Source organism: Pempheris klunzingeri, chromosome 24 (assembly GCF_042242105.1).
Source record: "Pempheris klunzingeri isolate RE-2024b chromosome 24, fPemKlu1.hap1, whole genome shotgun sequence".
Classification (NCBI taxonomy): Eukaryota; Metazoa; Chordata; class Actinopteri; order Acropomatiformes; family Pempheridae; genus Pempheris; species Pempheris klunzingeri.
Window position 1 is genome coordinate 4,964,820 of NC_092035.1, and position 20,260 is coordinate 4,985,079.

The 20,260-nt window shown below is 45.4% G+C and overlaps 3 protein-coding genes across 3 annotated transcripts; all 3 read left to right on the forward strand.

Moving 5' to 3' along the window:
• The first annotated feature begins 755 nt into the window (after positions 1–755).
• On the forward strand, positions 756–6,117 carry lancl1 (LanC antibiotic synthetase component C-like 1 (bacterial)). The gene is made up of 10 exons (XM_070855660.1): positions 756–803; positions 1,158–1,315; positions 1,407–1,524; positions 2,099–2,309; positions 2,546–2,693; positions 3,088–3,234; positions 3,411–3,593; positions 3,851–4,027; positions 4,965–5,037; positions 5,410–6,117. Exons 2-10 carry the CDS (start codon positions 1,229–1,231, stop codon positions 5,484–5,486), a joined length of 1,221 nt encoding a protein of 406 aa, XP_070711761.1. The 5' UTR covers positions 756–803; positions 1,158–1,228; the 3' UTR covers positions 5,487–6,117.
• Positions 6,118–8,858: 2,741 nt separating this feature from the next.
• Positions 8,859–11,816, forward strand: mylz3 (myosin, light polypeptide 3, skeletal muscle). The gene is made up of 6 exons (XM_070855361.1): positions 8,859–8,961; positions 9,407–9,434; positions 10,879–11,022; positions 11,105–11,275; positions 11,394–11,471; positions 11,585–11,816. The coding sequence occupies exons 1-6, from the start codon at positions 8,959–8,961 to the stop codon at positions 11,611–11,613; spliced, it is 453 nt and encodes a 150-aa protein (XP_070711462.1). The 5' UTR covers positions 8,859–8,958; the 3' UTR covers positions 11,614–11,816.
• A 1,621-nt stretch (positions 11,817–13,437) lies between these two features.
• acadl (acyl-CoA dehydrogenase long chain) lies at positions 13,438–18,374 on the forward strand. Its single transcript, XM_070855559.1, has 11 exons — positions 13,438–13,561; positions 14,448–14,627; positions 15,265–15,402; positions 15,493–15,657; positions 15,748–15,814; positions 15,891–16,055; positions 16,145–16,246; positions 16,809–16,922; positions 17,036–17,163; positions 17,269–17,355; positions 17,449–18,374. Exons 1-11 carry the CDS (start codon positions 13,488–13,490, stop codon positions 17,540–17,542), a joined length of 1,314 nt encoding a protein of 437 aa, XP_070711660.1. The 5' UTR covers positions 13,438–13,487; the 3' UTR covers positions 17,543–18,374.
• Positions 18,375–20,260: the final 1,886 nt, after the last annotated feature.

The window sequence follows — 20,260 nt, forward strand, 5'->3', positions numbered from 1 at the left end:
AAGCAAAGAGACAGAAATAAGCTATTTGTTAAGGAGATTGCATATTATCATTGCACATATCACATAATATTATGAAATATAGTCACATATTTAAAGAAATATGTGACTAGATTTACTATTTGTCTTTAGAACTCTCCTTTGAACATTTGAAGAAATCGATTAAAATTAAAGCATCCAAACTGACCCTGGAAATAGACACCACCAAGCCGAGGTCCACTTTTTCCACAGCAGAGGGAGTTTGGTCCGTTGTAATGGAATTTTCTTTTCTCTGTTTTATAGAATTTTTTAGAAACCAAACAATCGATTGATGGAGAAAATAATCGTCGGATTAATCCAGAATGAAAACAATGTGAACTATATGAAATAGTTCAACATGAGTTCCACTACAGTAAAATCTTGCCTTTACACTAATGCATGAGTACCAATAATATAATGACACAGTACATAACAGCATAACAGTCACAAGGGACCGTTTTCTGCATTGAGTGCTACGACCTTTAATCCTTTCAGTAAAATGTTTCAATTATACAAATCAATATTTCCAATGCAGGACTTTTACTTGCAGCAAACTGGTTTTACAGTGTGGTGTCAGTGCTTTTACTTAAGAAAAGGATCTGAATACTTCCTCCTCCACTCTTTTTATTCCTAAAGGCTTTTTTTTCTTTTTTTTCAATCCCAGTTGTGGCCTGTAGTTCTACCTCTGCGGCAGCAGGTGGCAGCAGCGCGCTGGCTAACACGGCGACCGATCAGGAAAAGTCAAAGACGAAGAAGTCGTCAAATCCAGAGTGCTTGCACCTACAGAGGTAGTTACCTGGCGAAGGTTGAATTGTACAGTGTTATCCTAAGTCTTTGACGTTGAATAGACATCAAATGGGTGTAATATGAAATGTATTTTATTGCGTGTTTATGATGCTAGCTGTACAAGCAAGCGTTAGCCTTTAGCTGTAGCTGCGTAGCTGATGTAGCTCGAAGCAGCAGCGAGCTAAGCTGTCGGTAGTTAGTGAGTGTGTGGGTGTGTGTAGCTCCGCAGAACAGCCTTTCTGTGCTTTATGGCTTCAAATCCTGCTATTAGATCGATAGCTCACTATTTTTAGCCCTCTATGTTACCCGTGTCTTCTGTCTCCTGCGCCTGATATTGCCTCATCATCTCTCTGCAGATTGTTTTGTATCTGACCCAGATATATTAGTGTACCAGTGCAGCAGCAGCAGCAGCAGCAAAGCTGTTAAAATGGACACAAGAGCTTTGAGGAATCCATATCATGACTATTATGGGAGCCCCGCGTCCACACAGGCGTTGTTTGACTCCCAGGGAAAGGTAATGCACGCACAATGTGCAGTCTTGGCCGGTGGCAGGTGATCCGTGTAAGCTAACCCTCATATATTTTCTAATGTGTCTGTGCTTTCAGCTCACATCAGAGTTCTCCCAGAGGCTCAGCAGCAAGATCAGTGAGCTTTTGGCTGTCATGGAAAATGGGCTGAAGTCTGCTGACCCAAGAGATTGCACCACTTACACTGGCTGGGCAGGTGATGACACACTTACACATCTGGCATAAATCAGATCATGTTGGTCTGATTGCGAGGTATTGCACTGATTTGTCTTCATCTCGAGCAGCAAGGCCGAACATGTGATGAGGATGCTCGTAAGATTTTTTTGTTTTTTTTTGTCCTCTAGTTGAGAAAAAAACTCTGTACTGACTCCAGCAGTTTCCCAGAGCTGAAACATGTGTTGATCTGTGCAACAGTCAAACCTCCAGGCAGGTTCTTAATCATCCCAGTGTTTAGTTTGGAGCAAAGGATTGCTCTTTATTTCTTTCTAATTCACCAAAGGAGAATTTTTGGATTTTTAGCTTGAAGGTTGACTCAATATTATTGATCCACAAGCAAAATAGTTCAATAATTCATTAATTTCAGCGTATGTCACCTGATGCAGTCCTCAGTGATTCGGATGTGCACATATTCTAAGATGAGATGAGATTATTCAGTCGGTCGCTAAATGTGCACCGTCACAGTTATGGATTGAGATGGGAAACATTTGTGGGTTACTTTCCTGACTTTTCGACGACGACATGTGTCCGTCTGTCTGTCTTTCCGTCCACAGGCATCGCCCTGCTCTACCTGCACCTCCACAATGTGTTCAAAGACGACTCCTTGCTTCAGAGAGCGCTGGAATACGTCAGCCACAGTCTCAAGTGTCTGACCCGGCGTCATGACATCACCTTCCTGTGCGGGGACGCAGGGCCGCTGGCTATAGCTGCTGTGGTCTATTATCGGCTGCATAGACTGCAAGAGACTGACGAGTGCATCAACAGGTTAGTCTGGAAGACACTGTTATGCCTATTTAGTTTTTAAGGTATTTTCTTAAATAAAAGTCTCCTTTTATATACTTTCTCAAGTATGTCATCGCATACAATTTCCTCTGTTACTTTTTGCCTCTTATGTTATCACTCCTGATGCAGTTTTATTATCTGTCGTCAAAAGCAGTTGGTTGGTGATGTTCAAATGTCATCCCGGCTCATGAATTCTGGTTTCTGTGTGTCTCTCCCAGGCTGCTGCAGTTTCACCAGACTGTGGCCTCCGGTTCAGGCGGCCTGCCCGATGAGCTGCTTTATGGGCGGATGGGCTACCTGTACTCCCTCGTCTTCATCAACCAGCAGCTGGGACAGGACAGGATCCCACTGCAGTACATCCAGCAGGTGGGTCAGTACGTGGTTTCTGAGCGCCATAGTCTGAGGTGCGACAGAAGGAGGATGGGCCGACTGATCATCAGTCTGATCATTAGACCTCTGACTAAAACATAGGCAGAGAGGAAATTGAACCAAGTAGGATGAAAAGGTCGGGAATGACTAAAATGCATTGACAGGATGTGGAATTATTGATTGAATATAGTGGAATGAACCTAAAATGACTTTCTGGTTATAATCCTGCTTCTAGGTTGCTGCCCCAACAATCCTGATTTGCCTTTGGGCACTAATTTGCTTGTTCTTGGCCATATTGATGTCTGATTGCGCTAATTTATCTCCATTGATTTCTTTCAATTGTGCAGATTAGGCGTGCTTGTGAGCCGGGATGTGTTATTTCCTTCCTCAGATCAGCGAAAGTGTGATTGCGTCAGGCGAGCATCTCAGCAGGAAGTTCAGGGTGCAGAACCAAAGCCCTCTGATGTACGAGTGGTACCAGGAGCAGTACATCGGCGCCGCCCACGGCCTGGCTGGCATCTACTACTACCTAATGCAGGTAAAACAGGCCTCTGGTTGAGATTACAGGCTGCCTATGTTTAGCCTGGAGGTACTGCCAGATGGCCAGACATGCTGCATATGCTATCGTTTCAGTTAGTTGGGCTAACAGTTCATTCAGACTCTGCTGCAGGAGTTGGTCTTTCCGCATCATCCCCTGTGCTCTCTCCGTCACAGCCAGGCTTCGTCGGCATGGAGGAGAACGTCCACAAGCTGGTGAAGCCCAGCGTCGACCACGTCTGCCGTCTGAAGTTCCCCTCCGGAAACTACCCCCCCTGTATCGGGGACGACCGAGACCTGCTGGTGCACTGGTGCCACGGGTCCCCGGGGATGATCTACATGCTCCTGCAGGCGCACAGGGTAAACACAGAAGGAGCTCATGTGTGCTTAGTCACAAAAAAAAAAATCATTTTAAATCAGTGGGATGTTCATTTACAGAGCGACAGTGCCATCTTGTGGTGAAGTTGGTCAATTTCAGGTTTAATCTGAACTGCAGTTTATTATGTCAAGTCATGCATTTCTTTCGATTTCATTATTCAAAAAATTACCTTTTGCACTAGTTTTTCTAACGTACGACCTAAGTTTAACAAAAACATAAATTCCTCTGCGTCATCCAGGCCTTCGGAGTGCCTCAGTACCTGGTGGACGCGCTGCAGTGTGGGGAGGTGGTGTGGAACTACGGCTTGCTGAAGAAGGGCTACGGGCTGTGTCACGGCGCGGCGGGCAACGCCTACGCCTTCCTGGCCCTTTACCGGCATACGCAGGACCCCAAGCACCTTTACAGAGCTTGCACGGTGAGAGCAAATCAAAGAGCCTTTACAAGTGCGATCAGTATGCATCAGCCACACGGGCGCAGTAGCCATTCCAGTGATCAAACAACCGCAGATATTAGCTGTGGCACTCCCGCAGTGCATCCATCTTAATTAGTGCTCAACATGCGTGATTAATGCTGCAGCTGTTTGAAAAGAAATAATTATGATTAGGAGTTGTTTTCTTTACAGATTTAATTTGAAATTAAGATTTTTTTAACCCTTCATTTATCCATGAAAGTTCATCTATTTAGTGAATGAAACAAACAGAAGTCACTACTCCTTTGTTTTCTCTTCGAGTGTGACTACTGTAACAGCGTTTTCTTCGAAATAAATACAGTTTGGAAGGGATTGCCAAGTAGATGTAATAAAGCCTCTTTAAAAAAAAAAATAAATATTGACCTGCAAATTTCAGTGATGTCATAACAAACAGAAGAGGTGATTTTATATTTCTGTCGTGCCTTTCCTTTGCTTTGATGGAAGTAAGAGTCAACTTTCAAACGTTCAAAGCAGAGTTGGCCTCCCGCCATCCCAAAAATCGAAAATGATTCCAGAAGCGTGCGATGTGAGAGGCGGGGCCTTTTTCTGTTTATTGACAGCAGGTCGGTAGCCGTCGGTACGAGTCACTGTCGGTTTTGGATGCAGTCCAGGTGGCACGAGTCCCCGCGTGCGCCACCATTAATATGAATCTATTCGCAGAGCATGGAAGTAGAGCCTTCAGATGTCTGGCCCGAGCTCTGCCACACACTCCCGCTGCAGCAGAGACACTGCGGTCATAATCTGATACCTGGACACATGCTAGGATTTCACCAACAGAGCACAATTTTTAGCAGTTGTTGACATCGCTGGTTATTCTTCCTGAGACAGGATCGCTGCTGTGATGGATGGGGAATGCTGTTGTGACACCGCCTCTCTGTTTCAGTTTGCAGACTGGTGCATGAACTACGGAAAACATGGATGCCGAACACCAGATACTCCTTTCTCTCTTTTTGAAGGTAAGATGTGATGACACGGCCCATTTGCTGAAACACTTGGTTCGTTGTGAATATTATTACTGAGGAGAACTGACTAACTGTAACCAACTAAACACTCTTTTTCAATTCAGTTATGTAACTTTAATAAATGCTGGCAACAGACGAGACAAAAACAGGCCTAAGATGAGTAACAGTTTGCTCATCATGTTCAGTTTTTATTGGGTTCGGTTCAACTTGGGATAATCTGATAAAGTGCTCTCACTCTATCTTTTAGTGAGGGTCTACTTGTGGCTGCTGGTTCTGTCGGTGCTAATGCAGTCCGCTCATGTCACCACGTTGCACATCTTTGCAGCCACTGCAGCTGTAAGCTCACCGCCCTGTCTCCGTTCACAGGCATGGCCGGCACCATCTACTTCCTGGCCGACCTCCTGCAGCCAATGAAAGCGAGGTTTCCAGCTTTTGAGGTGTAAAAAAAACAACCCCTCCGTCTCCCTCACCGCCAGCCCACTCCGCAAGGAAAAAAAAAAAATAAAACAAAAGAGGACGAGCCACAGTCGTGCATGTAAACGCTGCATCCATCTCAATGAAATGAAATTCTGGGACTGACTATGACCCCTGCTTCAGACGTTGTGCCATGTTTTCCCTGCTCTTCTCTTCTGAGAACTGACATGTTATTAACAGGATAAATCCTATACTTATATGTCGACTGCATAATTATCTCAAATATCTGTCAGAGGTGAGAGCTTCTCTTGCTTTTGTACATAAATTAAATTCTTTGCTTTATTAACTCGGGCTGTTCCTCAGATCTTGACGTTTTTAATTTTAGACTGTCAAAACATTCAATGGAACTGTGGGGTCACTAAATGGCATTTTGTTAACACTTATCGCCAGTGTATTCTGTAAGCTAGATTTGTTTAACGGAAAAAAAAAGGAAAATGCTTTAGTTTGCTTTTCTGTTTTCTTTTTCAGAGAAATGTCAACAGCGAAGCTAGTTACAATGTGCTAAATATAAGCTGTGTCATGTGTTGAGGGATTAACCCCCGAGTGTGAACCGTTGCCTGTCCTTTGCACTGTCTGGGCAATAAATCGTGTCTTTTTACAGCTGTTGCTCCGCGGTGAATTTCAGTCCCTCCTCCTCTTGTTTTCGGTGTAGCTGTTGCAGCAGCAGCAGCAGCGGCGGCGGAGAGAAGCCACAGGAGGGCAGCAGAGAGTCGTGAGTGAGCATCTGACAGTGGCAAGAGCAGAAGACAAAAGAGATTCACCTTGAAACTTGGTCGCTTCGTGAATAGCAGTCAGATTGTATACTAATCAGCTTGAGTTTTCCATAATCAGTGATATCGATGTGGCACATTTAGATGGTGTGATCTGCTTTCGCTTGATTACGCAGTGAACAACCGAGAGAGGCAGGAGATGTACACATGCACCTTCTCCGTCATTTTGAAGACGTTAAGCTGACAAACAGCCGCATATCACTGTGACGAGTGTGTCAAATCCTCTGCGCCTTCCTCCATGGGCCTCTCGGCTCAACCGGTCTGGTGCCTACTCCAAATAAGGCTCACCTAACATCCCCCGAAAGCCGAGCAACGACACAATGCCACTGCTCTTTTTTAAGCCCCCTGCCCACGCTTCTATATGACCTGACGCCAGCTGAGGGGCTTGGGGGGCTAAAGAGGAGAGCCGGCGAGGGAGGGAGGGAGGGAGGTTTGGGAGGGCGGGTCAGCTGGTTACTGTACAAGAGAGTCTTGAGAATCAGGAGCGTTCATTTTCTCCCCCCCAAGGGCCGGCCCAGCGTAGGAGAAACCGAACACCTCGGGGGGGTAAAAATAGAGCTCATCTGTCTGAGGTGTGGTCTCACAGACGCATCTTTCACCGCGCTTCGTTCACTCAGTCTCTCAAATGTCCTCCGGCTCTTTTGCTTCTGCTCTTAAGCTGCGGGGCAGAACGGTCCTGTATTACAGAGCTGACGACAAATTAGACTTAAGCCTGGCAGAGTGAATACAGAAGCTATTCACGCTCTCTGTGAATTATCCAACCCTGTGCACGCTGTCTCTCTCTCTGTGTGTGTGTGTGTGTGTGTGTGTGTGTCTTTCTGTCCCTCTGGAACGAACTTTGAAAGGAAAAGAAAAGTTTTACTCCAGAGCTGCACACTCACAACGTGGCAGTTGTGAGTTTTTGCAAAAAGATGTTTTAACAACATTTGCATTTCTGATTTCAAGGTTTTTGGTCCCTAAGAGACACAAAGCACAGTCAGAAACAGTCCACTGAAGTGAATAATGGTCTCGACCGTGTGTCTGTTCATTCATACGTCACAATATTCTTCAGTTAAAGAAACATTCCAAAGCTTCAGCACTGAACGTGCAGTGATCATCAGAGGCTGGCAGTGATGCTGCACAGCTAGATGTTTGTGATGCAGACGACATCTCATACGCTGCTTTAACCTTCAGTGCAGGGTTTAAAGAGGCCAGTTTTGCAGTTTTAACATATGATTGGATGCGATGACAACAGAATTAAGCATAAATAAATGTATGCTGAAGCAAAGCACCGTCTAATATATTCAAGTCAGATGGCACCCGTTGTGGGAGCTGTTCCAGGCCAGACAAGAGCTTAGTGCCTCTTTGCTGAAGGTGACTCTGACTAGAAAAACACAGTCGTCTTAGAAACCACCAACGTAGTTCTCTGCTTTAATGTGTTCTCTAATTGATACTATTGCTTTGACAAAGCAGTGGTAGTCAGTGGACCTTGACCTTGTTCTGCTGGTTTCATATCCAAGAATTAACTTTCTCTTCGAGAAAATCGAGCAATAAACACCTGATGGTCCACGTAACGACACACTTTATTCCTAATGAAGACTTGTTCAGAAATGTGCTCCCTGTTTTTGCACGGTGCCGTTTTCAAGATGAAATCAGAGAATCGCTCTTGCGAGTTCGCTTTCGCAGCGTGCAGTTTTATGCATCCGCGTCGATGACGGTTTCCATTTTGGTGTTGCTGTCAGCACCATGGAGAGCTCTGGTGGAGGCAGGTCTGCGCTCAGGTCATTTAACCTCTAGAGATTATGCCATTAAGTCTTTTCTTCTGGGTAGTTTAACCGGCGCTATCATGATCATTTTATAGCCTCAGTTTCCCTCCAACGGAACTCTCCTCTCGTTTGTCTGGTACATTACAGGCATTTTCATCGAGTTCTATTAAAGATGAAGTAAAACAGCGTGTTACAGTGCTGAACTCAGCCATAGAAACCACTCACTTTGGAATGTCTTTATTTCTTTTATGTTGCAGATAATGTGCTGCATTTCAGGGTTTCTGCTGCAGGTGCGTTGAAAGGAAATGTCCTTAAAACGTCACACAGTAGCATCATGAAACCAAAGAATATTAAGTTCAGAGTTTTTTTTAATACCTGCCTGAATGGAATCAGGTTTTTAAACAGTTTTTTGCTCTGCTGTTTAACCATAAGAGGAGCAGCAGTGCCGCTGTTTAAAAATACCACCCTGTAAATGAACTCAGTGGGCTTGGAGCCCCTCTGACACGAGCTCCTCAGTACGTCACATTTTCTGCATTTTCACCCACAGTTCAGTTGTGTCTCTGTTCCAGCACAGACAACCTTATATGCCCGGTCGGTGGAAGCTTTCTGCTCTGTATCATTCAAAAACTCTTTCAAATCTTGAGACGCACGACGTAGAGTCTTGACACAGTTATTTCTCCTTCTAAAAATACCCCTGTCCCCTTCTAAAGGCCTACTCCCACTGCACAGGGCGCACGGCTCTCCTTTCCGTTTGCCCTAAGAAAGTTAAAGACGGTCCAACATGTCATCTGATCCACCTCATTAGCATATGTGACATCACGTGCCCCGGATAAATAAGAGGGGGCTGTGACCATGGCTCAGGACCACTCTGTCTTGGGACTCCGGCTTCTCTTCTCCTTTCTTTCCTCCAGCTCCAACTCTCCAAAATGGTGTGTAGAAAATTGTGTTTTGGACCTTTTTGGGGTGGGGCAGTGCCGATGGAGTTACTTTTTTTTTTTTTCCTACCGGGGACAAGTGTTTATGGAGTTGGATCCCATCTCTCCATCTCTGAAATCATGCTAGGGAAGAGTAACCAAGCCTTGCATGTTTGGCTCTGGTCTTTAAAAATTGTGGAAAAGGTTCAAGGTTGAGATGCTCTCTTTGAAATACATTCATATTTCTATGACTAATGTCTTTGTAGCCTTGTATCGAAATGTAAGGAACCTTTAATTTCACCACCCATCACATTTATTTACTGCAGTTTTGGACAGCATTTTGTCTGTGCTCTCATAAATCACTCATTTTCACTCATGTCTCTTTGTCCGTGTGTCTGTAAATGTGTCTTGTTGTTTGTGTGTATGCGTGTTTGTTTTTTTGTGTATTTCCATGTGACAGACCGAGTTCTCAGCGGACCAGATTGAGGGTAAGTGAAGAGACGGCGAGATCATCCTCATCCCCTTATAAATAACTTGGCGTGAGAACGTGAGAGTTTGCCCCTCAGAATCATCAGTCATGTTGTCAGAAGGGATCTTTCAGCAGTTGCCACGCTAAACAAACTCCCAGAGCAGGTCCAGGCTTGCTGAGTTTAGACAAATCAACCACTAAAGGGTGGAAGTGGGGATCAAGAAAGAACCAGACTGAAGGCCACGATAGGACGTGCCATTCTAGGGACTTGTCCAGCTGTCGAGGAGGACGTGACATGTGTCTATTCTAAGCCATGCCCGGCCTTGTCTTGGGGCCCGCAGTGGCCCTCACAGCTGAGGTGTTAATCGCCAGGCCAAGGTTTAAGACGCAGGCCGGCGGCGTCCCCTTACACAAGGAATCCAAACTGTGATTCCCCAGCAACATCCCCAACCCTTCTGTAAACTGTCTGGTGGGAGACGTTTGTCATAGCTTGTCAAGTGGGTATGACAATTGAACGCTCATTTAAAATGCCCCCATTGTGAACAGAGCTACATTTCTTCTTTTGCTCCTGTATTATAAGTCCATATTATAAGTGATACACTTTAAAAGCTCCCATTTGGGCACGTCACAGTTGTGGGGTAAAGCTCAAAAGTGCCTCCTATCAGTGTCATTTGACTTCCTACTCGCTATGCTTTGCGCCCCGAAAAGAAAAAAAATGCTGCTTCTGCACATTGTGGTCCGTTTATACCACACGTTGGTCCTCAGTGGATACATGCAGGTGTTGATTACGTCGCCGTCAGCGTTCTGAAGTTCAACTTGAAGGGGGCCAGGGGGCCATGCCTGTATATGGCCCTGGTTACTCCGTAGGGGTGTATCAGTTTGCTCCCAGTGTCGCCCTGAATTCCTCGCAAATACAAGCGGAGGCAGGAATGGAGAAGGGTTGGCACAGCTGCTGCTGCTCCTCCTGCCGCCGTCCGGAAAACAACGCAAGAGCATTAATCAGTCAGAAAGGTCACTTTGAGTTGGCCTCCTGGTAGGGTTCATAGAAATAGCTCACCTTTGTTCAGGCCCCCGGTCGGTGCCTTCCTCTTGTCGGCGCGGGGACAGCTGTCGCTCTCCCAATTAGCTGGGAACAGTGGCAGAAGTATGTGGCTCCTGCTGTCTTTGATCCACAAAGACGATGTAGGTGACCACCAGTCCTGTGATGGAGACGCCCAAAGGAACATTACTGTCCTACCACATACAGCAAATATAACTTTTTGATGGTCACATAAAAGGGGTTCTTTTTCATGTCCATTAGCCTTAACATTTTTTATTTTCACGCTACCATGAGTTCATAGATTTCTACTGTGTGTAGCCTTTTAAGCAGTGACAGGACTGAGGTGTGAAATCACCTGTTTTCTGTTCTTGTCAACCGTTTGGTAACTCTCCCTTGATTCTCCCTCTCCCCTCCACCCGACCAGACTTCAAGGAGGCTTTCGGTCTCTTTGACAGAGTTGGTGACAGCCAGGTGGCCTTCAACCAGGTGGCTGACATCATGCGTGCTCTGGGCCAGAACCCCACCAACAAGGATGTTGTAAAGATTCTTGGCAACCCATCTGCTGACGGTAACGACGTTGCGCGTGTGCAAAATAACTCTTTTTAGGTTAAAAGGTATGTAACCAACGGTGCCGGATATTTTTTCGACAGACATGGCCAACAAGAGGCTCAACTTCGATGCTTTCCTGCCCATGCTGAAGGAGGTGGACGCCGTCCCAAAGGGTACCTACGATGACTACGTTGAGGGTCTCCGCGTCTTCGACAAGGAGGGCAACGGCACAGTCATGGGTGCTGAGCTGCGCATCGTGCTGTCCACCCTGGGTGAGTCTCAAGTCGCCTTTCCCCAAATATAGAAGCGCACAAATATAGTTTGCTTAGCGCGCAGAGTGTGTGTGAAATGGAGAGCAACTCCCTGACATGGATCCTCATGCGTCCACAGGAGAGAAGATGACTGAGACTGAGATTGAGGCCCTCATGGCCGGCCAGGAGGACGAGAACGGCAGTGTGCACTATGAGGGTAAGCCTTCATTTCCCAGCATGCCCTCTCCCCCCCTCTCTCTCTCTCTGTCTCTCTCCTTCTTATTAATCTATTACTCCAAAGATCCTTACATATGGGTTTGTGTTTTCCAGCTTTCGTCAAGCACATCATGTCTGTGTAAGAGGCCAGCAGTAGGAGTGCTGAGGAAACTGTAGCTCACCTACAGACAGCCCGACAGTGTTCAGGACATCCACGCTGTGTTAAAGACCAACCAAGGAAAGACAAGGACTATGTACAAGGGATGTTGAAGCAAACCCATCTTGTTGTTTTATTTTGTTTTCCTTTCCACTTCTTCTCCAACCCTCTTCTCTCGGGACACCGCCATCATCTCTCCGCTGTAGACCCCCCCATCACTTGGCCTCTTACTCCACCCAGGGCGTGTCTCCACTCGCCGCATGGGGTGAGGAACGGGGGAGAAGGGGTGACCGCTCACCAAGTGAGGGTAGATCCCTCCCTTCCCACCACCACCTCATTCAGTCACGCCATCACTGGCCCAGCAACGCCAAAGGTGCTGGAGAATGGTCGTGGATAGAACGCCACAAGTCTTCCCACTTCCCCTGAAAAGTTTTATTTATTGTCATTCTGTTCATTTCAGAATAAACTTTTCCAACGTACATCCCATCTGGGCTGATTCTTGATCTTTCATTGCCCACATACAGTTGTAGATATGCATCAGGTGTAGTTTAGAATAGTTCTATCTTATATAGTGTAGTTAAAAACAGCACATTCTTCTTCAAACAAATGAGCCTTTTTGTACCTGCAGCACCCACAGTGCCTAAACAGTATGTTTCTGTAAATTGTAAATAACACAAATAGTGCAAAGAAATAAATACTGAATGGATCTATGTGGCATGGGTGGTTATGTACAGTGTGCATGTATACATGACTATATACAGTAAACACAGTGTGCTGCAAATATAGCCTGGATAATCTTAGTGTTTGTCTTCGCTATCAGCCAATCAGCGCTCACCCAAACATCTCAGTATATCTGGTATCTGAGGGTCTCACATATTAAAGAGAGTCCCCTGAGGATGCTATATATATCTAATCTTTCAGGAACATGTGTTCAGGTATAAATCTCTGCAGGCTTTATGTATCACTCCTGGATCTGCCCGCATCCCTGTTGAGCACGTACAAGGAATCGACCAGGAAACATAGTTTGTTTGTAGTTTTGGTACATTTCTTTTTCCCCACCCCTCTGTGAAACTTCTAGTGGAATAAAATGCAGGAGCAATCTGCAACCTGTGACAGACAGGTTGCAGTGTAAAAACTGCGAGAACAGCCTGCCGCAATGTGGACACACTTTTATTACACGCGTTACATCATACTTCTAACAACAGCCAAGCTTTTAAAAGAAATTAGATAAAACACATTATATATATTGTAGATCTACATGTGCAAAAATAACAGGATAAATATAAAGAATCTCTTATTTTGGATCTATAAAATACAAATTAATTTCTGCATTAGCAAATGTAGTATTTATTTTTACATGCTAATCTATTATGTGTCATGTTTGAGTACATACTTAAATCAAATGTGAGCAAATGTGTTTTTTTTTACTTAGTGCTGAAATTGAACGTTGTATTACTAAATTCTGCCACAGCTTCATTCCTACCAGTAGGTGTCAGAGTTGAGCGGGAAAAGCTCTGTACAGTTTTAGTAGAAGAAGAAACCTCTGCACTGAGATATGGAAATGAATTTGAGGTCTCACTCTGTTGCTGTTGTTATGGAGGAAAATATTCTGCTAGAGTGAGAAAACTCATTTTACATCCAAACAACTTCCTTCATAGTCATATTTTAAGCTTATTGAGGCTCCATCACAAGGGGAAAATAAAAAATAACACAGATTGATGGTTTAAATATACTCCTGTAGCCCGGAAGAGCAACCTGCGACTTGACTACAAAGTGACCCCTCTTTCCGATACAGACGATCTTTGTGTAGTTGACTGGATTTCTTCCCGTGTAGTTTTGTTGCTGTTTTGGGTCAGAAAAATGCTAAAAACGTGTTTTTTGGGGCTGAGAAATGTTTCCAGGCGAGGACAGGCGCTGTCTGCGGCCGCTGCAAGGTAAACTGTGGATTAAATAATTGTAATTGTTTGTCCTTGAAGTAATATTGTGTTTGTTTTTGACACATTCAGGAGCAGCTACGACAGATATCTTGAAAATATCTTGATTAACATGGTTTTCATTGTTAACCAGTTTGGCTTATATGGAGTATTTACATACTTTTATGCTTTTGGAGTTGAAGTTGTGTGTTTCTCCGGGTTGTACTGACGTGCACTTGTCCCCATAAGTAGGTCCCAACAACCTTTGACACACTTCTGTTACTGTGATAAGCAAAATGTCAAATGGCGGGTGGAAATCTGACATAAATAAGTATTTCTGTATTTATTTATTTCTACCTTTGCACCAATCCCCCCCCATTTCCTTCATTTTTAAATATATTTATTTCTTTATGTAAAATGGGAAATTAAAAGTAAGTAAAGTACCCGGAACTAATATCAATATATGTCACAATTTCAAATTAATTATGGCTACAATTGTTTTAATACTTTTTATTTATTTAATGGCATATTCATTTATTTATTGAGTAATTTATTTTGTTATTTTCATATTCAATAGGTGTAGGTTTAGTTTGAAAATCCATCATGAAGTCTGGAAGTGTGTTCAAGTGCATAAAAATACATTTTGAAGACAAAAGCAGGCATTACTTTACTTTATTTATCTATTGTCTATTTTCTGTGACATTTCATGGACCAAACGATTAATTGAGAAAATAATCGACTGAACAATCGATAATGGAAATAATCATTCATTTCAGTCCTACTCTGATCCTTTAGAAAACTAATATCACACTTCCCTTAATCCCCAGCTGCTTTACCAAAGTGAATGTATGTGTCAGGTTGCCAAATCCTTTAGTCTGATTGGTTAAAAGTCTGTCATCCGTCCCAGACTACAGCACAGTCAGGCCCAGCAGCTCGGGCAGCCCGTCCCCTCGACCCGTCCAGAGACTTCCAGCGCCAAGTCCCTGATGGACATCGGGACGCGGCGGATCTTCAACGAGGACCATGATCTGTTCCGACAAAGCGTCCGGCGCTTCTTTCAAGAGGAAGTGGTCCCACATCACAAGGAGTAGGTGGAAGCATGGGTGGGTTACTGAATGGGTGTGCCAGGCACAGGGGCTCCAGGGGTCAGGGGGCCACTTGGCCAGAGAACAACCATTCCTTGTTGCAAAGTCAATCAGACAACTACAAAGAGACACAAAATACACTGAACAAACATATAAACGCAACACTTTTGTTTTTGCTCCCATTTTTCATGAGCTGAACTCAAAGATCTAAAACATTTTCTATATACAAAAAAAAAAAACATTTCTCTCAAATATTGTTCACAAACCTGTCTAAATCTGTGTTAGTGAGCACTTCTCCTTTGCCCAGATAATCCATCCCACCTCACAAGTGAGGTATATCAAGGTGCTGATTAGACAGCGTGATTACTGCACAGGTGAGCCTGAGGCTGGCCACAAGAAATGGCCACTCTGAATGTCGAGATCTTTGAGTTCAGCTCATGAAAAATGGGGGCAAAAACAAAAGTGTTGCATTTATATTTTTGTTGAGTGTAAGATGCAGAGAGACTTAAAACCACCACAAAGAGACAAACGACTACAAAGAGACACAAAGAGATGCTAAGTAACCACAATGAGACTTAAAATGACTTCTTCTTGTCAGCCTTTCCCTGCCTCACTTCCATCTCTTTTTCCTTGTTCTAGGTGGGAGAAGGCGGGTGAGGTGAGCAGGGAGGTGTGGGAGAAAGCTGGTGAGCAAGGCCTGCTGGGAGTAATGACACCAGAGCAGCATGGCGGCATCGGTGGAGATCTGTTCGCTACGGCCATCACATGGGAGGAGCAGTGAGTTGCCCTTCAAATTAAAAGCACGGTTACTAAGAGACCAAACACTGGCTGTGTTTATTTTAATGAGATTTTGTTTTTGACCTCCAGAATGTACTCCAACTGCTCAGGGCCGGGTTTCGCCTTGCACTCCGACATTGTCATGCCGTACATTGTTAACTATGGTAGCAAGGAACAGATCGAACGCTTCATCCCCAAGATGGCTGCTGGGAAATGCATCTGCGCTATTGCCATGACGGAGCCCGGAGCAGGCAGGTCAGGACTGGAGCGTAGGTGTAACATCAAAGAAATCATGCATAGCGGTAATGTAGTGAAGCTTTAGAGACCTGTCATTTGTCTTCGTAGTGATCTTCAGGGTGTGAGGACGAACGCCAAGAGGGATGGCAGCGACTGGATCCTCAACGGCAACAAGGTGCTGAGATGTGAAGGCGGTCGCTTCATCACGTCTCAGCTTCAAGCTTTAGCTCCTTTCTCCCTCTCCTCCCCAGGTGTTCATCACCAACGGTTGGATGGCCGACCTGGTGGTGGTGGTGGCCGTGACAAACCGCGAGGCGAAGACGGCGGCGCACGGCATCAGCCTGTTCCTGGTGGAGAACGGCATGAAGGGCTTCCACAAAGGACGCAAGCTGGAGAAGATCGGCCTGAAGGCTCAGGTACTGGAGCTCAGCGTCTCGGGAAAGAGAGTCCATGTCGGCGCACTGTGGTTCTGCCGTCTCACCTCGTTTCTCTCCCCCTTTCAAAGGACACAGCTGAACTGTTTTTTGAGGATGTGCGGCTCCCAGCTGACGCGCTCTTGGGGGAACTCAACAAGGGTTTCTACTACCTGATGAACGAACTGCCTCAGGTGAAAGGAACATGGGGAAAATTACCATACACGTGTTTTTAGATTCAGTGCGGCTTAAACATTCCAAAGACATCTACAGTCTATCTCTGATATTCACTGTGAATACACAACCAGAAGTCCACTTCAAAATCAAAGAAAAATTATGCTCCTCATAACTCATAACATGTTTTTAAGCTTCCTTTAGTATCACAAGACGTCCAGTGATTAGTTGTGTGTTTGTTCATGGATACACTGCAAAGTGTATGACAAAGTCAAAGCACTTAAAATATCTCATTTGGTGATTTCAGCAGGTCATGACCAAGGAAAGCTCAGAGAAGAGAGAGACCCCCACTTAGATTAACAGATTTATTTAGGTAAATATAAATAAAACGGCAAAAATAGATGAGGTGTGGGTGATGTGTGGGGGAATATGTTGCCAGGAGCTGATGGGAGAAATGATAAAGGAACCAAACTAAAGGGCACATAAGAAGTCCCTCTGAGATGATTCTGGTGGCAGCTTCTGTGTCCTTCCTTTGTTGCATTACCTTAATTTGACGGTCAGTCTTATGGTTTCATGGAGTAGGAGCGTCTTGTGATTGCTGACATGGCCATGGCGAGCTCTGAGTTCATGTTCGAGGAGACCAGGAACTACGTGTTGCAGAGGAAGGCTTTCGGCAAGACGATCGCTCACCTCCAGGTCCGTCCAGAGAGATGTTTTTAGAGGTCGTGTTCTGTTCTTTGCCTTGTGTAATTTACTGTTGCAGATGTGAATCAAAGTGTACCATCAGCATTTTCCTTTTTGCTCCACAGACTGTGCAGCACAAGCTGGCAGAGCTGAAGACGGAGATCTGTGTGGGCCGAGCCTTCGTGGATAACTGCCTCCAGCTCCACGCCGAGAAACGCCTGGATCCCTCCACGGCCTCTATGGCCAAGTTCTGGTGAGAATGTGTCATTTTCTTTTTTGTTTTGTATTTACCAGATTCTAAGCGGCTCCAAACCTAAAAACAACCAGGCCACACTGCTAATATCCTCCTTCTCTTCAGGGCATCCGACCTCCAGAACAAGGTGGCCACTCAGTGCCTGCAGCTCCATGGGGGCTGGGGCTACATGTGGGAATACCCCATCGCAAAGTGAGTTGCACTTCACCCGTGTTACCCTTTTTTCTTCCAGCCCATCAACTAGCTGCTGAACTTGTCTCTCTCTCTCTCTCTCTGTCTCACCAGGGCCTTTGTGGACTCCCGCATTCAGCCCATCTACGGAGGCACCAATGAGATCATGAAAGAGCTCATCGCCCGCAGCATTGTCAGCCAGAAGTGAGAAATTTGGACATTTACACGGTGGAGGAGCACTGGGGCGTTTTCTTAGTTGACAGTTTGTCTGAAATTAGGTTAACGTAGGTTGAGCGATTTTATGAAAAGTCGAGGAATGGATCACAGGATGTGCTTTAATCGTGCTGAAATTCTTCAGACCGCTCCAGAGATTAAAGGCTATGTAACTTTTTAAATGATGAAATAACACTTTCCTCTTCTTGAAAATGAAAAGCTTAATCTGTTAGCATAAAAATGCACTCTCACTCAATTAAATGCACTCGTTTTCCAGCTACAGCAGCATTTGGTCCTGTATGACCAGCAGTGAATGGCGGCTAATGTTGGCAAACTTAAATCACGTATTGCTGTGCGAGGGACATCACTCTCTATCAGTTCAGTGACTGACTCTTTTCTACTTGTCCTACTTTTACGCCACATTCTAGCATTTTCCTTTGTTCAGCACAAGTCACACAGACTGGCTTCAAAAACTAAACAAGACAGGAAACAAAGCTGTTTCTTCTTTATCGGTGAAGCTTATTGCTGGTGGTGTACAGGGCTGATTTATAGGCTAACAAATAAACTAGAAAGAGCTCTAATGGTCTAACAGTTTCCCAACATAGGCCTCCTTAACCTTAATAAAATATGAGTTATATTCCAAAAGTTTGGTAAAATACTGACCTATTTTTATATGTCTGTTTCTGTCCAATACAAAGTATTTTTCTAATCAAAGTAAAGTCTTTCTGTGTGTTATTAGTTGCTTTGTGTGTGTGCAACATGCTGCTGCAGAAGATGTATTTATCAGATAAACATGCCTGATAAATATATCCTGCTGTCCACATGATGAAATAAATACAGTGATCACTATGTTTTACTGTCGGGTGTTATTCAGAATCAGCAGAATACTGAATTTAAAGTCCGCACGCGTCCTCGAGTAATAATTAAAGCAGTTTCGTCAGCATTGCACTGTTTTCCTGTACCACTGAGAGCATCGGAGACATTTATTTCTCATTGATTATTATGTTACAGCTCATTAAAGGACTTAATTCTTAAAATGTTCTATAGCAGATGGAACAAATGTGCATTGTCTGATCTGCGCCGCTAGATGGCACCAAACGCACGGACAAAGCTGGCAGGGAAATGACAAATGACCACACTTCCATTTGATTCCATTGTAGCACACACAGCAGGGCAAAAGCAGACTGTTGAATGTGACTGACTGAGCTGAGTTATGGATGGTAATCATCCCATTTTTACTCTTTTATTATCTGTTTCAACACTGAGGCATCCATCCACTATTATAAACTGAGTGGGTCTGCATACATGTGCTTGTGGATGCACAGTCTGGTGCTCTGCCCCCAAAACCCGCATCAGTGCCAATTGAGGAAGCAGACATCATCCCCATCCCTCCTCACCTGGGGGGCAAGGAGTGAAGTTACTGCTCACTCGTGCACCCTTCTGCCCCTTCCCTTCTTTCCTCTCTCCCATCTCCTCCGCCTTTTCCTCTCCTCCTTCCACCCCCCTCACCATCATTCCCTCTGTCCCCTTGGCATCACATCCACGTTACCCCCTTCCCTCTCCCCTTCTCACCACCCTCTTCTCCATCTTTCCTCAGCAACAGCCACACCCCGGCGCTTCTGCTCATTTCCACTGCGGACAGAGTGCTTCTCCCCCCCCCCCCCCCCCCCCCCCCCCCTCTCCCTTCAGCAAAGCAGCCCATTATGGTGTCGAGGTACAATGACACGGCATTTCACTGTGCACCTGCTGAGCGCCAGCCTGGCATCATGCTACTTGCACATCTGTGTGCTTTTCTGTGTTTGCACCCCGCAGATGTTGCACAAATCACAGGGAGGGGACCGCCTGTCACGCATATCGCAGCCGCACAATCCCGTTGCGCCTCCACTGCTGCACTTACGGTATCTTAATTTGCGATGGGAGGGATCAGAGGGCCACCTCCCGCTCTCATTGTCACCACAGCTCCCCCCTCACAAGAGCATTAGTGCCGTTCAGCAGCCTGAGCCACCAGGTAAGGGCCAAAGCTCTTTGTTTGTCATAAAGTGGGGAAAGGAGGCTTTGGGATTTCTCAAACCAGACTCCATGTAGAATTTCAGCCATTTTAGTGCAACACGGGCGGGCAGCTGTGGAAGTTTCTCCAATAAAAGCCAAAGTGTTTATTGGTGCTGGCTTTGCTGTCCACTGCTCCTCCGCTGCCGTCATGGTGTGATGTGCAGTTATGTGTGAATTTGAAGGCGTCAGATGACTCGGATGTGTTTGACTCTAGTTTGTAACTGATCGTTGCTTTTCGGCTAAAGCTCTTGGATAAGAGGTCCTGGTGTGTGTGCGCGCGTACGAAGGTGTTGGATTGCGTTGTAATTGCGGTGCGCTGCGTCCTGGTGCGCCTCTCCTGCTGCAGCAGCCTGCGCCTTTTGTTCTGGTCCACGCCTGCATGGTGCTGAAACCGGCGCTGCTCCCAGCTATTCACTGCAGCACAGGAGGGCACACTAACCTGGGGGGGATGCAGTGAACTGGGCATATAGAACTGTGTAGGTTATTCAGTTTAGTTATCTGTGTGTGTGTATATATATACAGTTTATTGGCTCATGTCTTGCCCCTGGCCATGGATTATGGATATGGGAGTAGCCCTTCTTGTAGTTGGCATCTTGTCTGCCACAGCCTCTTGCCCTTCAGCCACTACCAGCTCGCATGAGAGAAAGGAAGCATGGCTTGGCTT